The 18,902-nt window shown below is 40.7% G+C and overlaps 1 protein-coding gene across 5 annotated transcripts in view; it reads right to left on the bottom strand.

The window, feature by feature from the left end:
- Positions 1 to 18,902, bottom strand: part of CACNB4 (calcium voltage-gated channel auxiliary subunit beta 4) — a 261,708-nt gene that overhangs the window by 56,696 nt on the left and 186,110 nt on the right. For all 5 annotated transcript variants that reach the window (XM_070476202.1, XM_020900402.2, XM_020900404.2 and 2 more), the window contains one exon: positions 372 to 491. In XM_070476202.1, coding sequence (XP_070332303.1) covers positions 372 to 491 — 120 coding nt within the window. The remainder of the gene's footprint in view (positions 1 to 371; positions 492 to 18,902) is intronic.

Raw genomic sequence — 18,902 nt, 5'->3', positions numbered from 1 at the left:
GACCAGCTGTGCGCCTGCGGCCAGTAATGAAGGCTGCTGTCATGGAGAATGGGGCGGGCAAGCTGGTCCCTTGAGTGGCCAACACCCGGAGGGGCAAGCTGGGTATGGTCCTCAATCACTAAGATCGAAGATGACCAAGAGTTGTCACCACTCAACCAAACGCAAAAGGAAACTGAAGGGGTCCAGGTCTCAGGATACCACTCCCTGAGAACGTTACTATCAGGGGTGAACAGATGAGGGCCTGGCAATCTGGTGCCTTATCAGGACAATCATGAACTGATTATTCCAGAGAAATCTGAGGCAGGGGAAGAGCAGCTGATACCTGCTGAGCAACATGCCACTTTGGAACCCAAGAGGGGCAAGAACGTCACCTTTGCTCTCTCAAGCTGGATGGCCGCCTGCTGCTCCCTCTCCTGCCGAATTGCTTCCCGATCCTCTTCCAAAGAGACATCGGAGTCAGACGGCCTGCTTGTGTAGGAGTCCGCTGAACCCTGGAAAGGAAAACCCGGAGTAGCTTGAATGAGGTGATGAGGGGCGTCTTACATCCTCAGTTCCACAATGTCCTCCTGGAATGAGTTCTCATTTGCGATGCATATGCTCCCTTATTGCATAAATGTAGATGGCAGAATACAGTTAAGCATCTGAGTAATTCGGAAGGTAGCAATGTTGTGAAGGGAAATATTTTGACTGGATTAAGTGCTAGAAAGCAAACTGCAATGAAAATTATGTGATATCCAGCCCCAATTCTTCTGGTTCTGTACTATCTTTATATTAAGCCCATATGACTTGTGGAACTGAAATTTCATTCCATTCTTTCCTTTACATATAGGTTTAAACGAAAAAGAGACTCAGCCTATCGCAAGAGCTAAATCCTGCCCATATCTTAATTACAGATGATCAATTTGTCTAAGATTTCAACACAATAAAGCAGAAACCTGCATTAGTAAAATGAGTTTCCAGTTCCAACATCAACACTATTGAGTAAGGATGTCCTCAACTGAAGCCCATGCCTAGAAGAGCTGTTTGAACAATGATGAAATCCAGTCTGATTCATATGGTCAAGGAACTGGGGGCATCAAACATCACTTGGTGCTCATACCATAAGAGGCAATGAAAACCACAGCAGCTAAAAAGCTAAAAACAAAAACAAACACACCAGAAGTTTGCCTTCTGCTTGCTAAAAGAACACCATCCTTACAATCTCCTTAAGCTGGCATGAGAAGTTGGTATTTGGGTAGATGATGACATTTACACAGAGGAGGTATTGACAGGACTGGTGTATTTGGCATGTTTCACAAACCAGGCACAGAATTTGGAAGCATATACCTATCCATATAGCTGAGAATTTGCTACCCACAGCAAAAAAAGAACATTAAGGATGGCTGACTGCTGAAATGGGCCCTTTGAAAGTTTTTTCTAAACCTAGAAATGTTAGCGTTTGTTTTTTTATACATTATTTGTGAATTTGCTGCCCATAAAAGCAGCTTTGTCTCAGCAGGGGGTGTCATTTTAGCTGGGGTAGTCTGTCCCACCATAAAAACAACCCCAGCACAGATTTTTCCAGCAGCCAAGAACAATAACTCCTGCTTAGAGTTTTATTATAATGCCCAGGAGAATCCCAGTTCTAAATTCTAACTCTGCAACCTACTTTTGAAAACTTTATGTAAGTTACTAAACCACTCCAAGACTTAGTCTTCGCATCTGGAAAATAGTAGGCACACCATAAATAGACATTATCATTCCTGTTTCCTAGTGCTGATATTTCTACTATGACTTAAGAAAAAAGTTAAGCGATTCTAATCATTTTCAATTCACTTATAATATATATGCACAATAGCCCATCTTGAAATGTATCTGTTTTTATTGTATTTACTGCATAGAAGGCATAGTTTTCCCCCCAGTTTTATTGAGATATAATTGACGTATAACACTGTGGAAGTTTAAGGTGTACAATGTATTGATTTGATATATTTATATACTGAAAATGATTATACTATAAGTCTGATAACTGCAGTGAGCCCAAATCCATGCACTTTATGTACTGCTTTATTTTTTGTTTTTTAATTTTTATAATACTCTGTTGGTTTCTGCTGTACAATGATATGAATCAGCCATAACCTCCCTCCTGAGCACGCCCTACCCTATCCCATGGGGGCAGGAGCACCAAGGTGGACTCCCTGCACTATACAGCAACCTCTCATCAACCATTCACCCTACACAGGGTGGTACATATACGCTGATGCTACTTCAAAGTGCCCTTTACAGAGAAAATGCATTTGCGGAGCAAATAATAGTCAAATTCCTCTGTGCAAATCTACTGGGGAAAAATCTGGACCTTCAAAATAAATAAATACAGGATGACAATTTTATATGTGCATTCATTGCTTTAAAAGGAGCTACCTTGAAATCCTTTAAAATGAGAGTTTCTCAGAACAAACCTTTTGTCCAAATTTAGGTATACTTCCACAAAATCCAGAGTAAGAGAGAAAGGAAACAATGTTTCTAAAGAATATATGAAACCAGTTTTGTGTTCAGTTCAGTTCAGTTCAGTCACTCAGTCGTGTCTGATTCTTTGCGACCCCATGAACCGCAGCAGGCCAGGCCTCCCTGTCCATCACCAACTCCTGGAGTTCACTCAAACTCATGTCCATCGAGTTGGTGATGCCATCCAGCCATCTTGTCCTCTGTCGTCCCCTTCTCCTCCTGCCTCCAATCCCTCCCAGCATCAGGGTCTTTTCCAATGAGTCAACTCTTCGCATGAGGTGGCCAAAGTATTGGAGTTTCAGCTTCAGCATCAGTCCTGTCAATGAATGCCCAGGACTGATCTCCTTTAAGATGGAGTGGTTGGATCTCCTTGCAGTCCAAGGAACTCTCAAGAGTCTTCTCCAACACCACAGTTCAAAAGCATCAATTCTTCGGCGCTCAGCTTTCTTTACAGTCCAGCTCTCACATTCATACATGACCACTGGAAAAACCATAGTGTTGGCAAAGTAATGTCTCTGCTTTTTAATATGCTATCTAGGTTGGTCATAACTTTCGTTCCAAGGAGTAAGTGTCTTACTTCCATGGCTGCAATCACCATCTGCAGTGATTTTGGAGCCCCAAAAAATAAAGTCTGACATTGCTTCCACTGTTTCCCCATCTATTTGCCATGAAGTGATGGTTCCAGATGCCATGACTATAGTTTTCTGAATGTTGAGCTTTAAGCCAACTTTTTCACTCTCCTCTTTCACTTTCATCAAGAGGCTTTTTAGTTCCTCTTCACTTTCTGCCGTAAGAGAGGTATCATCTGCACTTCTTAGGTTATTGATATTTCTCCCGGCAATCTTGATTCCAGTTTTGTGTTAGTACCAGGCAATGCTTTGCTCAAGTGTGATGACTGTGGTAGACCAATTTAAGGTGTTAGATGTCTGCAAAGGTGCCCGGACTATAAGGTGATTACGATGTGGGAAGTCAGGGAGGAGGCACTTGTTCTGAAAACACGTTGTGAAGAAGGCTAATGATTGCAGTTCACAAGAAAGCAGGCTGCCCACTGGAGCAGTGAGTCAAACAGCTAAAATACACAACCCACTGTTGACACTAGGAGATGGCTAATTTCCTGAAACTGCGTTAATGACTTTTCAAATCCTGGCATTCAATCATCTGCACACACAACAAGTGACTCAAGGACTCCTGCAAGTCCACTTTATTTTGAAATGTGAACAAGAATTTCAAAATTACTTAATAAATTCTACTACTGCCAAAAAATGTAAAAGTGTGTAATATTCTAAGAATATTGGTAGAAGGAAAAATAAAGCACTGTGATATTTTCTTTCATAATTACAGTGTCATGGAAGGACTGATGCTAAAGCTGAATCTCCAATACTTTGGCCACCTGATGCGAAGACCCATCTGGAAAAGACCCAGATTTTCCCCCCTTTTATTCAGCATTGAAACATTCCAGACTCACACCTTTCATAAATCTCCTTGAGTACAAAATACAAGCCGTACAGAAGCATTGAAAAGTCAGTTTACCATTGTCCTGGAAGAAGGGAAGTGATGTCAAGTCAAATAGTGGAAGGGCTCCTTCTTCTGCTCAGAGAAAGAGGCCGTGACCCGGATGGGAGAGCGGCCGTGGACTCTGGGCCAGGCCACATTGGGTTTGACACTGTTGTCCATTCTTACTGGCCTTGGGTCTTGGGCAACTTATTTTAACTTTCTGATTCTCAATTTCTTCCCTTGTGAAATGGAGATAATAACACAGACCTCGCAGAGTTTCCCAGTGTTTGATTTGAGATGGAATAGCATTTCTTTTACCATCCTGAGGATAATTCCTGAAATGCCAACAAATAATCTTTGACTCACTAATTAAAGTTTCTGGCAGCTTTTCAAATTCAATTTTTGGCTGCCCTAGAGTTTTAGGATTCATATCTTGTTCTTTTTTGCTTTATTGAGGTATAATTTACATACCATAAAATTCATACTTTAAATATATAACTCCATACATTTTTAGTACTTACAGACATAATTCATACAGAAATCTAACATTTGAATATTTCTACCACCTCAAAAAACACAAAAACAGAACAAAACCCTTCTGCCCATTTGCAGTCACTCTCCAAACCCACCACAAGACCCAGGGATCCACTTACTTGTCTAGTCCTTTCAAAACTGAAATATATACTTCCTCTTCTTCTGAGTAGTTTTAGTATTTAAATATGTCAATAAATTAGAGCAAAGAGAAGGAGAATTTATTAATGTTTTATTTTAAAATGCACTAACACTGGACCAGAACCTGGTTATTGTTGGAACTTTTGAGCATCGTGGTGAGTCCTGGGCCTCTCACTTCCTACCATTCACTGGACATTGACCATCTGTCAGGTTCTGTAGTGAGAGGAACTGCTTATCTTTTCTGAGATTCTTTCTTCATCTGCAAAATAGGAATGAACCCCTCAGGGTTATTTGAGAGAATTACTAAGATGTCATAGTACAGCATAGAGTACATGCATAAGAATGGCACAAACAAAACCAGTGTGGTCCGTGAGAACTTTGTGCAATGACGGCGCTCCTCTGCGTGGGCAGTGCCCACTATGGTGGCCACTAACTACATGTGGTTATGGAACATCTGAAATCTGCATTTTTCATTTAATTTTTAAGGGTTAAAAATTTTATTTCACTTAATTTAAATGTAGTTATCTACATGTAAAACTCAACATTCAGAAACCTAAGATCATGGCGTCTGGTCCCATCACTTAATGGCAAATACATGGGGAAACGGTGGAAACAGTGACAGACTTTATTTTTTTGGGCTCCAAAATCACTGCAGATGGTGATTGCAGCCATGAAATTAAAAGACACTTGCTCCTTGGAAGAAAAGTTATGACCAACCTAGACAGCATATTAAAAAGCAGAGACATTACTTTGCCAACAAAGGTCCATCAAATCAAAGCTATGGTTTTTTCCAGTAGTCATGTATGGATGTGAGAGTTGGACTATAAAGAAAGCAGAGAAACGAAGAACTGATGCTTTTGAACTGTGGTGTTGGAGAAGACTCTTGAGATTCCCTTGGACTGCAACGAGATCCAACCAGTCCATCCTAAAGGAAATCAGTACTGAATATTCATTGGAAGGACAGATGCTGAAACTGAAACTCCAATACTTTGGCCACTTGATATGAAGAACTGACTCATTTGAAAAGACCCTGATGCTGGGAAAGATTGAAGACGGGAAGAGAAGGGGACGAGAGAGGATGAGATGGTTGGATAGCATCACCAACTCAATGGACATGAGTTTGAGTAAATTCTGGGAGTTGGTGATGGACAGGAAGGCCTGGCGTGCTGCAGTTCATGGGGTCGCAAAGAGTCAGACACGACTAAGCAACTAACTGAACTGAACTGAACCTCCATGTACCTAGTGCCCACCACACTGGACTGTGCAGTTTCCCTTCCAGATGAGACAAGTGAATTAACATAAACTTGATGTTGATTTTGTATTTTAATAGTTGCATTAAGCGGACTAAGTGATAGTAAATGTCCAGAGATACATATCACTCCCAATGGATTTGAGCTTGTTTCTTCCCACTGAGTTGGCAATGACTTGACAATGCACTTCTCCACACTGCAGAAGAAACGGAGCTCTTTCTTGATTACTTTCCCAGATTTTCCAGGGAGGATGGGTAAAGATCCCCTCATGAGGCTGCCCTAAGCAAAAAAGTCTCTTAGGTAACATTTATCTTTACAGGATAGCCCCTCACTTTGTTGCAACTGCTTTCTTCTCCTCCACCCCTTCATCAAACATGTCTAGAGCCTTTTGCAAGGGCACCCACCCAGCCTAGCAGGATCTAGTCTGGATCTCCAAGTAGATACACCTGGGCAGTGTCTGCCACATAGCAGAACCTCAAATTTGTTGAAAGAAAGACACTCTGCTTCCCATCAGAATCTTTCTTTGTTCCATGATAGGTGGTTGGTTTACTGACCAAGGTTTATGCTAACTGGGTGTGATGTTAATTATTAGCTGTTCCACCCCTCAATAGCATAATTTTTTTTTTTTAGAATTATGCTTTTCAGTGCTCTAATACAGAGCACTGGATAATGTGTACATTACCAGCACTTTGGCAGAACAAGTAACTTTTGAAATTCCTTAGAGATGACCACTTAACTTTGCTGTTAGGTACCTTGCACTATGTCTTGTAAAGAGGTCTTTGAATATGTTGGTTGAAAGAATAAGGCAAACTCTGTAGCCCCTTTTTATTGGACAGAAGACCAGCAATTGATATGACTCAGCTTCAGTTTTAGGCTTCAAAGGGCAGTTGGAAAAGGGCAGCAAAGTACTATGATTAGAAAAGGTCATAAAGGGAAACAGAAGAGAATGAATACTTACTCATCCCTTACTTTATGTGAGTCACTAACTTCTGAACTTTATATTAGCCCATCAACCCTAAGAAATAAGTTGTGCTTATCCCCACTTTATACAAGAAGCATCTGCAGCTCAGACAGGCAGTAAGAACTTCCCTTCATGCCACTATCACAGGGCAAAATGCAGGAGTATGGGCAGAATCTCTTTTTAAATTTCCTCTACAAAAGTGGAAGTTGCTCAGTCGGTCCGACTCTTTGCAACCCCGAGGACTATACAATCCATGGAATTCCCCAGGCCAGAGTACTGGAGTGGGTAGCCTTTCCCTTCTCCAGGGGACCTTCTGAACCAGGGGATTGAACCCAGGTCTCTCACATTGCGGATGGATTCTTTACCAGCTGAGCTACAAGGGAAGCCCAAGAATACTGGAGTGGGTAGTCTATCCCTTTTCCAGTGGATCTTCCTGACCCAGCAATCAAACCATCTCCTGCATTGCAGGTGGATTCTTTACCAACTGAGCTATCACAAAAACCTGGTGCAAAATATTTTGTTAATGTAGACTGTACACCAAAATCTCACTAATTAGGAATGGTGGATGCAGGTAAAAAAATGACACTCTTAGATCATGGAAAGGGAATTTCAGACTGCTTCTTCAAAAGGCATGTTTGCTATTTCTCACTTCACATAGTATCTCTAGATTATCAAGATTCTAGTGTGTGTAGTTCTTTGAGTTTCTCTTTAATGATAGGACTTTTACTCAGAATTTTAGCTATTGGTAGAGGATATTAAGGCCCCCTTGAGAGTTTTCTTTTCTTCTTAAGTGATAAATCTTCCAACTGTGTTTATACTACATATTTTCAAATTATTTCTGGTAGCTAAATTACAATTACATATCAATATATAGTTAGAAACTGAATTATAATTGCATAATTAATTATATATAATAATTAGTTTGAATTATCTGATTAGTGGAATCCAAATTAATAAGTTCTATTATAACTATTTTTACATAACTTCAGTAAAAGCAAATAATACTCATTTAGAAAACTTAGCCAACTGTATCCTTCTTGTTATGTTGACTAGTTTGGCAACTGCTGTAATTGCCTGATTTCAGATAGGTGTTTTTCTCTCTTTTTTTGCATTTATTCTTTGGCTTTTATTGAGATATAATTGATACACAGCACTATATAAATATAAGGTGTATAGCATAACAATTTGACTTACATACGTCATGATTGATAGGTATCTCTTTTGATTGCTAGTCCAAGGAAACCCATCAAAGATCAAACAAAAACAGCAGAAAAATTTATTTTGGCCTCATAAGTATAAAGAGGGCGTTTACAAAAAGGCCCTAATGGAGATAAAAAGGAAATCTGTATCAGCCATGGCCATTTAGGAGATTGTGGGAAAGGAGAAGCTGAAATGTGGGCTAACAAGATTTGAAAGGTAAATCAATGGTGATGGTGGTGACAGGGGACAGACTCCTCTTATCTTTGGTTATTATGAAGACTGAAATTTCATATGGTTCAGCCTAATACACTGGGGGGAGAACAAGAGACAGAGATGACTTTACATGAATGCTACTTGGCAAAACTGCTTTGAGTATCAGTGCATAATATCATGGGCTTTCCTGGTGGCTCACTGGTAAAGAACACACCTGCCAACGCAGGAGACCTGGGTTCAATCCCTGGGTCGGGACGATCCCTTGGAGAAGGGAATGGAAACCCACTCAAGTATTCTTGCCTGAAAATCCCATGGACAGAGAGCCTGGCGGGCTACATCCATGGGGTCACAAAGAGTAGGACATGAGTGAGTGACTGATCATGCATGCATGCATGCATGACATCATACAAGTATGTAAAAAGTGCTACACCAATGAACACAGTAATAAATCGCAACTCTCTGTGAGACTAAAGGGTGACAGAAATTGAAAAAGAGTCATGATCACACTTTGCATCCAATAAGAATGCTATTTTAATGGTATGGATGATGAGATTATGGAGCTCAGTCTCCTGGGAAAGGGAACGTGACTGCCTGCTTGGAGAAGGTGGCCTCAAGCAGTCAAGCTTTATGTTGTACAGGTCACAGAACAACATCATGGGACGCCAAGCAGCCACCCCAGGGACCAGCCATACCTGGTCAGAACTGACAGCGCCTGACCAGTCTACATGACGCAGGTGAGTGCCTCGGTGGCCACACCTGGCTAACCTCAGTGCTGGCACCTACCTGCAAGCAGTAGCCACAGCATGAAGTCTTCATTCAAGGGCAGCAGCTCAGGCTGCACTAATTTAGTTTCAGGAGAGATATTCAAAAGGATGTGACAGTATTTGCTCAGAAAAATTCGAATGAGCTGCATAGTGATGAGGCAGCTACTTATAAGTGTGGCCATCTGTGATCCTCCTGGGGCTTCCCAGGTGGTGCTGGTGGTAAAGAATCCAGGAGACACAGGTTCGATCCCTGGATTGGGAAGATGCCCTGGAGTAGGAAATGACAATCCACCCCAGTATTCTTGCCTGGAAAATTCCAGGGACAGAGGAGCCTGGTGGGCTATAGTTCATGGGGTTGAAAGAGTTGGACACGACAGAGCACACATACACACGACCCTTCTGGAAAAGTGGCTGACACTTCCCGTTCCCCCACAGTGGTTTACACAGTAGCCCACAAAACACTACTTTCATGCTGTGGTCTATTTTCTCAAGAGTCATACTAGAGACCTAACAACAGTAAGTATGTTTCTCCTAAAAGTGGCTACAGGCAATCACTTGTGTCTTTAAAAACATTTTTTTTTTTAAATCTTTTCCTTCTGATATGTAAAGGAGAATAATATAGGTTGGTTTAGAAGAAAATAGGAAAAGGATTTGAACCTCTGTTTACCATTCTGTAGCCTCAGAAACTGTTAGATGAAAAATTATCTTCAGTTCTGTGAAAATATTCATGTCTCTCATTAAAGGAATACATGTTGACTGCTAAAAGAATCCAGGTGTGTCATCAAGAACAGAACAGAAATTTGCCTCCTCAGAGACGCCTACAGATGTGACAGAAGCCAGCGTGAAGCATCTATCAATACTTCAGGCAGAATCCTGTCTTCTCAGCTTCTGTTGTCCTCAGCGCCCCCAGCACAGAGCTTTGCATCGCACAGGAGCTCAAAACTATTTACTGAATGAAAAACCAAAAGTGGAGGTTTCAGGAGGAGGAAGAGAAATGTGAAAGGAACACTCAGTGAGGCCCAGGCTTCACCCAAAGGGAACAGACACTTCTGGCCTACAGATGCTGCTGAAAGCCATGTTGGAGAGAACAGGAAACAGCACTGATGTGAGCTTGACAAAACGATATGAAAGTTGATTTGGAAAATTAATATTCAAAAATCTCTCAGAAAAAAATATTTTTAAAAGACCAGTAAGAATTAACCTTTTTAATAAATATTAAAACATTATAAAACTACAGAACTTAAATTTGGTATTGGTATAGAACAAAGAAATAAGAGTCTGCAAATCAACCTCTGTATATTGATAATTCATATTGATAACACAGGGAACATTTCAAATCAATGGAGAAAGAGTGATTATTCCATAAGTAATGTTGGGAAACGTAGCTGGCCAATTGGAGGGAGAAAAAGGTAGATCTCTAGTGGATTTCTTGTATAAAAATAAGTTGCAGATGAAGAAATTTAAAGGCAAAATTATGGATATATAGTTACATATTTATTACATATACACACATATTTATACTAGCACTAACAGAAACTATGGTTATAGTTTTAATGTAGCATGCAAAAATGTTCAGAAGCTATGAAAATATTGAATAACTTGACTACATATAAATTTTAAATATTTATCTGGGAAAGAAATACAAAATTGAGAATGACAAAAACAGAAAAAAATTGTCACACAAGTGACCTGGGCTTAATGTTCTTCATACTCAAAGAGCACTAACAAATTAATAAGAAAAAGATAAACAACCTACCTCTTCACCCACCAACATGGCAAATAAAATTAAGAAACAGAAAAAGGAACAAGAATGTACCCTGAAAATGGCTTTGGCTTCTTTCCTACATAATGAAATATAACTTAAAATATGCTACTATTTTCACTTATTAGATCAAAGCATTTGATAATACCCATTACTAGTGAGGGAGCAGTAAAAGTGACATATATATTAGTAAGAATGTAAGTTGGTATTCTATTTTTGCAGGTAATTCCCTGGTGGCTCAGACGGTAAAGCATCTGCCTACAATGCAGGAGACCAGGGTTCGATCCCTGGGTCGGGAAGATCCCCTGGAGAAGGAAACGGCAACCCACTCCAGTATTCATGCCTGGAAAATCCCATGGACCAAGGAGCCTGGTGGGCTACAGTCCATGGAGTCACAAAGAGTCTAACACAACTGAGCAACTTGACTTCACTTCAGGCAAAACAATCAAAATTAAAACAGACAAAAATTTTAACCAAACCATTCTATCTGAAGAAATTTACCCTAGAAATATACCTATATCAGATATGTATGTATAAATGTATATATAAGAATATTCCTGTATTACCAGACCACCTTACCCATCTCCTGAGAAACCTGTATGCAGATCAAGAAGCAACAGTTCTAACTGGACATGGAACAATGGACTGACTCAAACCTGGGGAAAGGCTGTATACTGTTACCCTACGTATTTAACTTCTATGCAGAGTACATCGTGCAAAATGCTGGGTTAGATGAAGCACAAGCTAGAATTAAGATTGCTGGGAGAAATATCAATAACCTTAGATATGCAGATGACACCACCCTTATGGTAGAAAGTGAAGAGGAACTAAAGAGCCGCTTGATAAAGGTGAAAGAGGAGAGTGAAAAAGCTGGCTTAAAATTCAGTGTTCAAAAAACTAAGATCATGGCATCTGGTCCCCATCACTTCATGGCAAATAGATAGGGAAACAATGAAAACAATGACAGACTTTCTTTTCTTGGGCTCCAAAATCATTGCAGATGGTGACTGCAGCCATGAAATTAAAAGATGCTTGCCCCTTGTAAGAAAAGCGATGACAAACCTAGACAGCATATTAAAAAGCAGAGACGTCCCTTTGCCAGTAAAGGTCCATCTAGTTAAAACTATGGTTTTTCCAATAGTCATGTACAGATGTGAGAGTTGGACCATAAAGAAGGCTGAGCCCTGAAGATTTGATGTTTTCAAATTATGATGCTGGACAAGACTCTTCAGAGTCCCTTGGACAGCAAGCAGATCAAACTGCAAATCAGCCCTGAATGTGCATCAGAAGGATGGATGCTGAAGCTGAAGTTCCAGTCCTTTGGCCACCGGATGGGAAGAGCTGACTTACTGGAAAAGACTCTGATGCTGGGGATGATTGAGCACAGAAGGAGAAGGGGGTGACAAGATGATAAGATGATTGGATGGCATCATTGACTCAATGAACAAGAGTTTGAACAAACTCAGGGAGATGGTGAAGGACAGGGAAGCCTGGTGTGCTGCACTCCATGGGGTTGCAAAGAGTTGGACATGACTGAGTGACTGAACAACAAGAATATTCACTATAATACTGCATATGATAGCAAAAGAATCATAAAAGCCTAGATGTTAGGCATAGAAGACATGTTTTTAAAAGTATGGTGCATTCATACATAGAATAGTATGTAGATGTTAAAAAGCATGATATAGAGCTCTAAGTAATTATATATAAAATTAAGTCACAAGATCAAACTGTAAAATAATCTGGCATGTTGTTTTAAAATTATGTTAAATATACTGAGAGTCTCTCCCTGCCCCACCACACACACAGAGGAAGAGGAAAACAAACTTTCGTTTATTGTATTTTATACCTTTCTGTACAGTTGAAAGTTTTACCTTGAGAAATTTAAAAAAGCTAATAGTATGTATATAGATATTCACATTTGTATATATAATATAAATGAGTATGTACTTATTTAATAGAATTAGGTAGCTTGAAATTACCTATGTTAACCTCAAATGATGATTTTGATGGGCAACATTAAATATTAATAATCATTATAATATCAAAACCAATAATAACCACAATATTTATTGAGCACTTACTATGTCCCACTTAGTTTTAAGCATTTTTATTGACTGTGGTCTTTGGAAAAGAATATCCCCTCTGAAAGGGCTTGGGATCCCCACAAATGCTAGCTGAGTGTGAGTTTTTCTCTTTGGCCACCAGTCTCCTAAATTTGCGAAGTCTGTAGGTCTTATGTTAAAAACAAGATGATGCAACGTAGTGCAGTAGTTTAAATTTGGGTACAAATGCTATTTTTGAATTATAAGACTGATGATTTGAGGGTATACGAGTGGTCTGGTGGGTCCCCTAGGCACATGTAGAATGCATGCTGCTCTGCGCAGAAGCCACGCCTATGCCTAGTTACCTCCGCAGAAGAAGTCCTCCAGCATCTTACTGTCACAGGACTTGTCCTCCAAGCTGCTATATTCCTCACACACTTGCTACCCACCCTTTGCTCTTTGGGGCCTTAATCATGATTACACAATGCCCTGCTCTCCCCCATTAGCCTCAATCAACTTCACTTGGAATGTGGAATGGCAAGTGCCATGCCCTTCCTCCCCAGTGGGTTCAGAAGTTGGGAATGAAAACAAGTCTTGTTTTTTGACTCCCACCTGATAATTCTACGCCAGAGCTCATTAGGTTAGCGGAAATTCTTGGTTCAACCTTTGGAACTAAGAAATGAGGCCTTAATCACAGTAAAACAGCACTTTACAGATGTTATCTAATTAGTCACCACAAAAACTCTGAGAGGTGGAGCTCATTATCCACACTGAAGTAACCAAGACTGAAGAGAAACTGAATATACCCAAGGTCACGCAGTGGGCGAAGTGTGGTGAACTCTGATCTGACTGACTCAGAAGCCCTTTCTAATAGCTAATCACCAAGCCCAGTAGGGGCGTTGGCAGGCGCTACTGGATGAAAGGTCGCCAAGGCTTGAGGCTTTAAAAAAATGTAGAATCCCTCTCTTTCTCTTTCTTTCTCTCCTTTTAGAACAAACCGACAATTACCAAGTATGCTGTTTCCTCCAGTACACAATCTTGATTTCTTTTCAAAGCTCTTTGGAGCCCTCACAGACAGCTCAAGCTGCATGCTCTAAGTCACCCCATCATCAATAATGAAGCCAAGATTTGCATTTCAGGTCAAAGAATCTCTTGAATGATCTCTAAGATTCTTCTGAGGTCTGTTCTTAAAGATGTTCTTTAGGTCTGTTCCTCAAAGTGCCAGGAATTAGGTCTTCAAGTACTTGTTGATAGAATATTCATGTGAACTGACATCAAAATACATGCACTCAACTATTCCCATGGATGGGACTACCAACCTTGCAGGTTTCCCCCCCTTCCTTCAGGCCTATCCATTAGCTCATTATTATATTCGAAGGGGTCAGGGAAGAAATCCACATCTGCTTTTTTTTTTGTTGTTGTTGGAAACCTTTGGACCAAACCCCAAAAAAGTTGAGATGAAATTATTGATTAGAATGAGTTTGGGAGAGATACTATGATTTCATTTATTCAGATCACCTTTATTTTTCATCAGGAAACATAAGGACAGGCCATGATTACTCATGAGAGCTGGAAAAAACAAGCAGTTCAGAGTTGGGCTTTGAAACTAGACAGGCTGGAATCCTAAGACTGCCATTTACTAGATATTTGCTTTGGACAAGACACCTAATCTTTTTCTGCTCAGTCTCCTTTCTGAAGCGGAACATATTAACCTAACTCAAGAAACCACTGTGAAGATGATGCCCTCAGAACAAGGCAAACACTCAGTGCAGTTAGCATTCTGGACTGGTTAGCAAGGACACTTCCATTGATGGATTTATCCTGGCTCTTTGTTTCTTGACTGAGCCCATATTTGCTATTTTAACCCCTCTGTTAAAAGAAAGTGGATAGTGAGACCTTAATCAAACAGGTCTGGTGTCCTTACAAGTCGAGAAAAAGACACAAGAGTGTCTCAACACAGAAGAAAGGCCATGAGAGGACTCAGCAAGAAGGCAGCTGCCTGCAATCCAGGAAGTGAGGTCTCACCACAAACCAATACTACCAGTACTTAACTTTGTCTTTCCCACATCCAGAAGTGTGAGAAGATAAACTGATGTTGCTTAAGCCCCCCTCCCCCGCAAAATTGAAAGAGATGTAAAGTTTATATTAGTCGAGGTGAAGAAGAATTAAAGGGTCTGATAAGAACTTGGATTGGGACAATTAAAGGTATTGGTTAAAATGAAATTGAGGAATCAGATTGGCTTTATCCTTCCGCATTTTTGTCTGCCTGCAAAAGCTGTGTTCAGTCAGGAGGCACTCCCTCTTTGAGAATAACCTGAAGACGATCAGTTTGGGGTTTTGGTCAGACAGCAGCACAAAGAACACTGCTGTCCTTCGCACAGGGGGATGGGGTGATGTCCCTGACCCACTCTCCCCTCTGAACCACGTGGCAGCTCTAAGTGGCGTGCCCGCCAGCCAGGGCGGATGCGGTGGCCTTCCTCTCCAGGTCTCCAGTGCCTTCATCGAGACGCCCAGGGCTGGGGCAGTCACCAGTCACAGAGGACAGGCATGTCCCTCTACTAACCCACCCAGACCCAGGGCCAGGCCTGTCAACAAAACAAGCCAATTCATCAGAAACTTTTAGAATCCTAAACTGGTTCGAACAGATAAGACATTCTTTCCCTTTCCCAAAGCAGAATATGGGCTCCCTGGTCACAGAGTGACCCGTCATTTCAATGAGGATAGCCTCGCAGTGCCTGGGCCACTTACTGCCCGCACAGTAGTGAAATCATTCCCAACACAGACACAGGTTTATGTGTGAACCAGGTGAATCTAACTGACAACCATTCCCAGAGTCCATGTATCCCAAGAGCACAGAGCAGGTGAGTAGCTCTCTACATACCAACCACATTTGTAGGTGTCTAACAACAAACACTAGTTCATGTCTAGTTGTCTACCATCCAGTATGAGACTTAAACTGATAAATACTTGCTGAAAAGTTGGTATGTACGAGATCCGTGCTAAATGCAACGGTAGCAAGAAGGTGAATAAGATACAGTCCTTTTATAACAGCGGCTCATAATCTGCTAGAGCAGACAGGTCTGTAAACAACTACATTATGAAGGAGAGCATGAGAAGTGCTATAACAGAAATACAAATGCAGGGGGACACAGATTAATTCTGTTTGGGGGGATAGAAGATCTTTGGGAGAAGGTGAAAGCTGTTGAAATAGGCAGGACTGTCAGGAATAGACAGTATAGCACGTCATCAGGACAGAACATTCCAGGCAGGGAGGAGAGCAAGGCCAAAGAGCAGGAAAAGAAAGGAAATGTTTACAGAACGATGAATTTTGTATCGGGTGGGAGTTGTGGTAGATACGAAAGATATTAAACTGTATATAATCAAGTTGAGGAGATGAGAGATGTGTTCATGAAACATAGCAATCCAGTGCTAGAACTATGTTATCTAATAAAAGCAATGAGCGGGATTAATATACATACACTATTGTATAGAAAATAGATAACCCACAAGGACCAACTGCATAGCATAGGGAACTATACTCAATATTTTATAATAATCTACAAGGGAAAAGAATCTGAAAAAGAATCTATATACATACATGTATAACTGAATCACTTTGCTGTATACCTGAAACTAACCCAACATTGAAAATTAACTATAGTTAGATAAAAATAATAAAAATAAAAAATAAAAGAGAGAAGAGAGAGGGGAGAAAAAAGCCACGAGAGATACTAGTTTGGAACTGAAAGAAGGCTGAGGTTAGAAAACTGTAGCTGAGACATTTAAAAAAAAAAAAGGCAAAGAAAGTGTGAACAAAGGCAGGAAGCAGCTCCCTTGGAAGTTCATGCTGAGGAGTGGTTGAAAATAAAATCTAAAGTCGCAGAGGGGAGTAAACGCAGATCAAGAGGAGCCCTCTGCTGGGAAGTCAATGGCTGACTCTGCACTTGAGCAGGAGAGTTTTAGATGGACAGGGGCGCTAGGAAGCTCAGTCCAGAAGTGGGAAAGCAGACAGTCAGAATGACAGATGGGGAGACTGACAGGAAAATGGACTGGGACGAGGGAGGAGCCAAAGGCAAACCCAAATGTCAAAGGACAGATTGTAAAAATGGTTGACAGGGACTTCCCTGGTGGGCCAGAGGTTAAGAGTCCAAACTTCCACTGCAGGGGGCATGGGTTCAATCCCTGGTTAGGGAAAGAAGGACCCACATGCCATGCCATGCAGTGAGGCCAAAATAAAACCAACAAATAAATAATCTGAAAAATAAAAAAAATACACTGGCAGTTTATATGGGATAGCCATGTATGGATGTGAGAGTTGGACCATAAAGAAAGCTGAGCACTGAAGAATTAATGCTTCTGAATTATGGTGCTGGAGATGACTCTTGAGAGTCCCTTGGACTGCAAGGTGATCAAATCAGTCAATCCAGAGAAAATCAACCCAGAATATTCATTAGAAGGACTGATGCTGAAGCTGAAGCTCTAATCCTTTGGCCACCTGATACAAAGAGCCAACTCACTGGAAAAGACCCTGATGCTGGGAAAGATAGAAGGCAAGAGAAGAAGGGGGTGACAGGATGAGATGGTGGGATGGCATCACCGACTCAATGAACATGATTCTGAGGAAACGCCAGGAGACAGTGAAGGACAGGGAAGCCTGGCGTGCTGCAGTCCATGGGGATACAACTTGGTGACTGAATAACAACATACACTTCACTGACTGCTTAGTGTCTGCTGGGCACTGGATGGGATGCCGGCCAAAGGTGACTGGAGGTGGAACACAACTCACATTTTTCAATTTCATCATTTCAATTTGAAGACCAAGAGTTTTCATGGTTTGGGTTTTTTTTTTTAAAACTGTGCTAAATCCATCAACAAACTATCAGCATTTAATCTACTTCCTGTTCAGCAGAGACAAGGAGAGACAAAAATCACAGCTAAGAGAGAAAATGTAGTAAAGGTGGGAAAGTGTAAAAGTATGCCCTTTATCTAACAAATCCAATAAATCCTCATAATTAATTTCATATTTTATAAAAACATTCTTCAGCAACTTAAACTCTGTAGGTTCAAGGCAATACTATCTACAAGACTACGAAATTAAAATTTGTAAATAATCCTTCCTCCAAGGAAAGGTCACAGAGGATTTAAAAAGGAATGTGGATTGAGTTCTGAAAGTTGCTATTGAAATATTGTCTGGTACCTGTTGCAGAAGTTATTTATAACCAAAGAGAGCATAAAAACTAGCCATGAGGGACAAGCAAAATGCATGGAGGCTGGGGCTTACACTAATTTTAAGAATAAGAATTTGAGAAACAAGCCTTTCTCATTTTAAGCAATCACTGCTTTACTGAACAAATCCCAGGGAAGCTTGGTTTTACTGCAAATTCTATTACTCCCTTACAAAATTGGAACTACAATAGACCCTATCACTGTCTAGCATGAAAGGCTATAAACATGCTGAATATGAAGAAAAAATGAAACTCACATTGGCAGAATACCCAAACCTTACCAGAAAATAAACCACTATACATTTTGTCAGAAAGTATTCCTCAAGAGAACAAAGTGGCTGTAGCTGCAGTTGGCAACACTCTTCTTGGTAGATAACATTATCACTTGTCTTTTACCAAAACACCAATTTAAATTCACATGAAACCTCTGCAGCAAAAATGCCCCAAAATGCCCTGGCAAAGCACTCCTCAAAACATGAAAGCTGTCTACAGTCACCTTCTGCCTCAAATGACTACATGAAGAAAGGCTCTTCACAATATTAGACCCTTATGCTCTAGACCAAAAAAAAGAAAACCCAAAAAACTAAGTAATTATCTGTCCTGAGATATGTCCTCCCTATGGACAATAGGGGCTTCTCAAGTGATGCTAGTTGTAAACAATTTGCCCATCAATGCAAGAGACACAGAGAGATGAGTTTGATACCAGGGTGGGGAAGACTGCTCTGGAGGAGGTCACAGCAATCCACTCCCGTATTCCTGCCTGGAGAATCCCATGGACAGAGAAGCCTGGTAGGCTACAGTCCATAGACTTGCAAAGAGTCAGACATTACTG

The sequence above is a fragment of the Odocoileus virginianus genome, chromosome 13 (assembly GCF_023699985.2).
Source record: "Odocoileus virginianus isolate 20LAN1187 ecotype Illinois chromosome 13, Ovbor_1.2, whole genome shotgun sequence".
NCBI classification, from domain to species: domain Eukaryota; kingdom Metazoa; phylum Chordata; class Mammalia; order Artiodactyla; family Cervidae; genus Odocoileus; species Odocoileus virginianus.
The sequence above is the reverse complement of the archived record's forward strand: the minus strand, read 5'-3'. Positions and strand labels throughout refer to the sequence as shown.